Genomic DNA, 7,276 nt, shown 5'->3' on the forward strand with positions numbered 1-7,276 from the left:
GACAGCAAATCGCTTGTGTTGAGTCGTTGACTTTACAGCAGAGCGAAAATGTAGTGACAGTGGAGAGAAAGAGCTCCCCTCTACCAGGAAGAAACCTCCAGTAGAACCAGAACTGGGCTCAGTACCAGCAGCCATCTGCCATGACTGACTGGAGCAGAGAGACGACAGAGACGACTTTCATTAACATGGAAAGTTCTCCTGATGAGCCGCATCAGGAGAACTTTCCATGTTCATGAACTCATGTCAGCCAATGCCCTCCTCCAGGAAGAAACCACATCCAATCAGAACACCAGACCAGGTGTAACTTCTACAGAGAGAAAAATAATGGAGAAAACAAAAACTTAAATTTTTAACTAAATCTTTTAGTAAGAAAAGTTTCTTTCTAACTAAACTTTTTGTTTAGTTAGAAACACCAGAGCGCCACCTTCTGGCCTCTCCCCAGATCAGTTCAGGTCAGAGAAGGGAAATGTTTCAGGCTGTGTTTTCCCCTCCGTGGGCTGCCACCTTATCGTGGTGGAGGGGTTTGAGTGTCCCAGTGATCCTAGGAGCCTCTAGTTGGGTCGGGTCCGTTGGGGCAAGGCAAACGGGTTCTAGGTGAGGGATCGGACCAAGAGCAGCCCAGAGACTGCTTAGAAATGTAAACGGTGTTCCTGCTTAGAACTAGAGCTATAGACAGAAGTGATTTGTCAGCCTGTCTCTTTCTCCTTTTGATTTGTGTCTGAGCAGAGGGAGAGTTTCATGTTTCCTGCAGCAGCTTGACCCAGTCAGACTCCGGTACCGTCAGTAACGAGCCAAACGGGTCGGCGTTACGTTGCTATAACTCGCTCATCTGGAGCGCCGCTGTTGTGAGAGATTTGAGATCAAACAGCCTAACGACGGCCTGCTCAGGTTGAGTCACTACGTCACACTGAGCCGATGGAGGCTGGAAGAGAGGAGACGCAGCGAGTTTCTCCTGATGCGCAGATATGAGAGGAGAAAACGAGGATTTAACTCTACCGTCCTGATGAGAAGCTGCTTTCAGACGCAGATGAACGGCTAAACTGCATCTGAATGAGTTCTGGTTCCTTCCATCCATCCATCCATGTCCCTCCCATTTATCCATCCATCCAGTTTCCCTCTATCCAACTTAATTTCCTTCAGCTCAAGGACTTGCGTGACCATCTATATTTTTATTTAAACGGTTTCACAATCTGTTAAAATAAAAATGTAAAACCAAAACCACACCAATTCTTTGTTTTTTTGGGGGTTTTTCTTGGCGTAAAACATGTTTCAATTTAACTCGGATGTTGAGAAATAAGCTGCTTACAAGATCTTGATGTCATCATCTGGGCTTTCCAGGACATAACAGTCTTGGTGTACGCAAATTTCTGAATTTGAAAAGAAGTCAGGAAATTCTCTCATTATTCTGGTATTTAGAAAATGGAAATAACTGGGCTAAAGCAGGAACGGCTTATTCTGGATAAACCATATGGCAAACATTTTCTACGATGTATGTAAATATTTGGTTTCTTATACTTTAACTGCAAAAATAAATCAAAATGTAGAGGTTTGTCTCTAGATCATTATGTAAATGTCTTAAACGGTTTTCTAAATTTGGTCATAAAATGCATTAGATTCCTAAATGGTAAGTCAATAGACGCAGCATGAGGTCGGTGTGTTTCTCAGGGATATAAAAAGCATTGATTCCTGTTGAACAAGGAATCTGTTTCACTGGGTCAGAGGTCAAGTTCATACTACTGCAGAGGTTAGACTAGAGTCCAGCTGAGACAATCTGAGTATTTGCTAAAGGAGTCTGTCTCCGCCTTGTCTTGTCAGATTTAATTTCTTTAACTGGTGTGGTTAGCGAACCATTCACAAGGTTAAAGAGTGAGAAAAGTACGCGGAGTCATAAACTCAAAATGATTCAAGATCTAATTATGACGGGAGCAAAAAAACCTCAACCACAATGACATGAATGTGGAATCTGGGCAACTGACATTTATCCAGGTTTTAATAACTGGAACGTCTTAATTATTCATCTCAAAATGACTTGATGAATCAAAGTATCAGCACCAAATCACTGACTAGATTTAAAACCTGTAAAATAGCTCTTCCATATTTACACTGACTGCACAAGGTTAAATGCTACCAACAGGAGGAGGAGGACACACCCAGGTTAGCCACAGGTCAAACCCTGCAACCCTTTATGCTGGATAGATCATGTGTCAGGAGGAATCCAGTGTATGAGCTGCAGATCCAAACCTCAGAGGCTTATTTAGCTGTAGCATCTCRCTAAGTTCTAAATCAGTGGTTCTTAGCCTGTTTTGAGGTACCGAACCCACCAGTTTCATATGCGCATTCACTGAACCCTTCTGTAGCGGTGAATAAAATATGATTTCTTTCCCCAAATTCTAGTTGGGTCACCCAAGATCACCAAGTCTTCTTAAAAGGTAGAGTCTCTGAGAACAGTTCTTCAAAATACAGTCAGTGTTTTCAGCAAAGTTGAGCTGAATGTCCAGGAACGACCCAAGGTATTTAAAATTTCCCACAGTTTCAACAGGTTGGTCTTCAAGAGAAACTGGAACCACTTTAAGGTTTTGTTTAGATCATTTAATTAGCTCTACATTCTTAAGATAATGAAACATTAATAATAATAATAAAGACTTTGCGGTATTCTGATTTAGTAATGTAATGATTGTGTTACCACCCCCACACGCCACTAGAGGCAAAGCGGGGCGTCATCACGACTTTACACAAGTGTGTCTTTACCTCAATGGCAGAGGCTCCGCCGAACCCCTGGGGTTTGATCGAACCCAGGTTGAGAACCACTGATCTCAAAACAGCAGATATCTTGGCTGCGACGGTAAATAACTTCTATGTCATATTTGTAAATTGTCAATCAGCTCAAGGACACAAAGTCCTCCGTCACAACAGTCCGAGGCAGACAGACAGACAGACAGACAGACAGACAGACAGACAGAGCACAGCAGATCAGTATATTTAGCAGAGTGTAATAATCCAACCCCTACTGCATGTAATCCTAGTAGTTCCTCGCGCCTGGTTCTTTGCTATTTTACCAAACACTGTTTTACTTGAGTAATTTCTTGTATGGCTACTTTTTACTTTTCCCTGAATAAAAATATGTTGAAGTGGTTCTACTCTGACTTGAGTACAATTTCTGGGTACTCTGCCCACCTCTGTAACACACACACACACACACACACACACACACACACACACACACACACACACACACACACACACACACACACACAGTTGGGAGCTACCTAAAGAGTTAAAGGTAGCGCAGCCTCCTGCTCTCTCTGTGCTGAACTAAGGACTTTCTCTGCCTGGAAGTCTAAAATCCGCCAGCATCTCGGAAGCAGAGGTTGTGCTTTTGGCTCGGACCTGCCAAAGCCTCACAACCCCCCCACCCCTCCTCCTCTCCCTGCATGCTCTAGTCGGTGTCGGAGCCTCCATCCCTCTCCCCGGCTGCTGGCCAGCCTCTACACCCTGCTGCAGGCTCTGCTGCGGCGCGGCGCGGCGCTCCGGAGCGGAGCAGCGGCGGACGGATCGGCTGCCTTCTGACAAGCGGAGTTACGCTCTTCAGCATCCTGGCGCTTCAACATGTCTCCGAGGAGTCAAATACTCGCTGGGATTATCGCGTTTGTCGCCTCAGCGCTGCTCGGCTCACGCGGGACGGATGGAGAAGGTGAGCGGCTCGTGCGCTTCTGGTGCTGCTCGTTGTTCACGTAACTTTTTGGGTCAATTTTAAGCAGTTGGAAGGTAATTTATGTGTTACCAAAGTAGGATTTAAGTTCAACTGGACGATATAAATGACTTGATGCAATGGAGCATTGAGTACATTCAATTAAGGATGCTTAAAACAATATATGTGTGTGTGTGTGATATTTTTAGTCAGAATTAATTACTTTATTTTTTTATTGGCTCTTAGCTTCTCCCTTACTTTCTGGATGTCCCTCTTTTTATAAAACTTTCACCTCTTGCATATTTTTTCAGTATAAAGATGTATCGTGAATTTTAATTGTAGAGTGACTAATTTTGTGTAATTCTTCAGATTAGAGACAGATCTTCAGTCTGCAGCCTTCAGAGACTCTCATCAGTCAGTGACCTGATTCTGAAAGTTTTAAAGCAAAAATAAAAGCAGTTTCATTTTGCATGTAGGGACTTCTCTGACCGATGCGGCGGTTCGGTTTTGAAGGAAAACACTCGTCGTCTCTGGACTGGATGTCAACTTTTAAGAGTCAGTAAATCCCACTGGTTGCTGTTTTTATTCCCCTTTTAAACATTTCATGTTTTCTTCGAAAGCAAGCGAGAGAGAGAGAGAAAGGAAAAGAGAGAGAGCCTGTCAGAGGAGATGAGGAAAGATGTAACAGGGGGATTCTTCTGCTGCTTTTGCTCCAGTTTTATGCTCAAGTAAGCTTCCAGAAAATACCTTGTGAGTTGATTCCTGAGGACAGGGATTATTTTAAAGGAAACCACTTTATTTTCTCCATGGATCTTAACTCTGTTGAGTTTCTACGTCCTGTTTTGTTTTAGGTTTTGAACTCATAGTTTCAAGACTTGCACAGTTGGGATTGCTCAGTGAAATCTAATGATTACTGTATCAAAATACTTTCAGAAGTGTTCAATCAGCTGGAGATGGGTCTGAAATTGATTGTGGAAATCGATAGATGGATCCAGGAGGAGGACGGAGAAGAGGAGCATCGATAGGCTCTGTTATTTCTTAGCTTTATTGATTGTTTGGGAGAGATAACAGCTTTTAAAGCGGGGAGATATCATGGGCGGAAATTGATCCGCAGTGTTATCAAACGGGTAAATTGTGTTCCCTAAGTTATAATTCCCTCTGCAACTCAAACATGAAGACCATAACAAACAATTACAAACAATAACTGGTGGTTTTCACAGGCTGCATTTACAGCTTTTATTTATCTGTCTTTTGTAAAGATTAATCTTCAGAGGCAATAAAAGAGCTTGGAAATAAAATAATAGATAAAGCTACAAAAAGGGTGGAACTTTCCTTCAGTTCTACACTGAAAACATGACTTTTTTTTGTCCCATTATGTAAATTTTACTACAGATTATAATGTTAGCACCTTCACTTTAAAATGGCATTTATTGTGTTACTTGGAATTAATTAGTAAATCTGTATCACACAAAAGTAGAGCAACTATGACATCATGCAAAGTAGAAGGAACTAAACTATTTCAGTAAGTTATAAACTTAACATGCATGTAAAATTTAATTGTGCAGTACAAGTGAACCAGGCATTAATTTGCAATTTCCAAAACACTGTAAATTTTAAGACCATATTTAATTGAAAAACATAAATTGATAACTTGATTTTGGTCAAGATGGGTTGCAATGTTGACTTTAATCAAATAAATTATAACGTAGTTATATTAGGAGCTTTTTTAAGAACATTTTAATAATTAACTTAGTTGTTTTGAAGTATGCGTCAGTAGGGATTGGCTGGCAAGGTATCCCACGATGCATTGTGCCATCAGCCGCAGCAACTAATTAAACCTCGTCTTAATTTGTCACAGAAAACAGTTTTAAGCCATCTACGGGTCAAAGTTCATCTACTTTCTCAGTCAAAAAAACTTGAAAATGTCTGAGTTTCAGAAGTTGAAAATCTTAACTCAGAAATTTTAAAGTTTTCTAGAAAATTTCTGAGATTAATTTCAAGAAAAATTTCAACTTTTTGATGTCAGAAATGTCAGAGTTTTTTTTTCTGGACGTTTGAAATCTACTCCTTTTTATGATCCAGAACAAGAATCTATTTTGTGCAAATGTGCAACTAAAATTCACCTAAGAGTTTTTGTTAAAAACACGTCTTATTCCTAAGCAAAATTAAATTTATTATGTTCACTTCAAAAAGTGTAAAAACTTGCCTAGGTTTTCCTGAGTAAACGTCACTCCAGATTAGGGCTGAAACGATTCCTCGAGTGATTCGAGTACCTCGATTATTAAAATTCCTCGAGGAAAATTGACCTGCCTCGAAGCTTCGTTAATTTATGTTTTATCATTTAGCGCCCCGTGTTTCAGCCGGAACATTATTTGCGTTGCGCGGAGCTCTGACTTCCCCAATCTTCAAGTTCGGCCCGCGGGTATTTCACTGATTGGTGATAATTCCGGGTTTTCATCGTTTTTGTGGGACCAATAAATATCCTTAAAATGACCGGCGCGATGCCGGGAGTTCGGCAGCCTTTCTGCTCCGGAGCTGCTGGTTGAACGGCGGGAAGAAGCTGAGGAGGATTTCTACAGGTGAGCGGAGAGACTGAACACGGCGGGCGGCTGAGGGTTGATGCTTACAGGCTAAGAGCAGCTTTACGGACGAACCGCACAATAAACTTAAATCATCCCGGTCTGAACAAACGGGAGGCGGAACATGGCTGGTAGATGAGTTTCTGAACGGAGGAGCCGTAAATATCCCGTATTGCTCCCCCGGTCTACAAAAAAGTAACTGGTAGGGAAGCTCAAATGTGGAAAAAATAGACTGATGTTGATATCCGACAGTAACACTGGTGTTATGGAAGATTTACCAATATTTTATTTCATAATTGTTTTTATCCGATTACTCAATTAATCGTAAGAAAAATCTATAGATTACTCGATTACTAAAATAATCGTTTACAACAGCCCTACTCCAGATTTTCTCCAGTGTATTCTCTCTCCGTCTGTGTAATTCCCTTCAGTCACATCCACACCGACGCTTTTCTTCCCTGAGCTGCTCGATCATGAGGATTTGTAAATCTGAACCTGAACAAGCCTGTTAGGTAAATAATCCAGACTGCGTCTGTCGTGGGTCATGAAGGAGCCGGCGTTGCGTCGTTAGAGACGTTTCACTGCCAGACCTTCTCTTCTTCAGACTCAAGTGCATCGCTGACATTTACAGGCTTGTGAAGTAATTCTTCTTTTCATGCTGCTCTCCCATCAGACATAACTGCAACAGATGGCAATTATTTCCTCTATAAAACACCTGACATCATCTCCTCCTTCCTGTTTACACCAGCAAGCTTCTCTAGTCCAGCTCTACTCTCTCAAATTGAGAAATATTTTCCCTTTTCCACAGAATTGTTTAGGATCTGAAATGATTTATCGCATTAGTCGTGATTAATCGATTATTGAAATAATCACTGACTAATTAATTGATCAATTCATCAGGAACTGGAGGACAAGGACTCAAAAACGGCCATCCAACGCGTTTAATTGGCCACTCTAGTCCAGATCTACTCTCTCAAATTGATCAATCGTTTACCCTTAACCATAAAGG

At 41.4% G+C, this 7,276-nt stretch overlaps 1 protein-coding gene across 1 annotated transcript in view; it reads left to right on the plus strand.

Annotated features, from left to right (window-relative positions):
* The first annotated feature begins 3,286 nt into the window (after positions 1 to 3,286).
* Positions 3,287 to 7,276, plus strand: part of LOC103463227 (contactin-associated protein-like 4) — a 93,949-nt gene continuing 89,959 nt past the window's right edge. Inside the window, exon 1 of the mRNA XM_017304240.1 lies at positions 3,287 to 3,691. Within this exon, the coding sequence (XP_017159729.1) occupies positions 3,607 to 3,691 (85 nt within the window). The 5' untranslated portion in view covers positions 3,287 to 3,606. The remainder of the gene's footprint in view (positions 3,692 to 7,276) is intronic.

The sequence above is a fragment of the Poecilia reticulata genome, linkage group LG4, assembly GCF_000633615.1.
Source record: "Poecilia reticulata strain Guanapo linkage group LG4, Guppy_female_1.0+MT, whole genome shotgun sequence".
Lineage (NCBI taxonomy): Eukaryota > Metazoa > Chordata > Actinopteri > Cyprinodontiformes > Poeciliidae > Poecilia > Poecilia reticulata.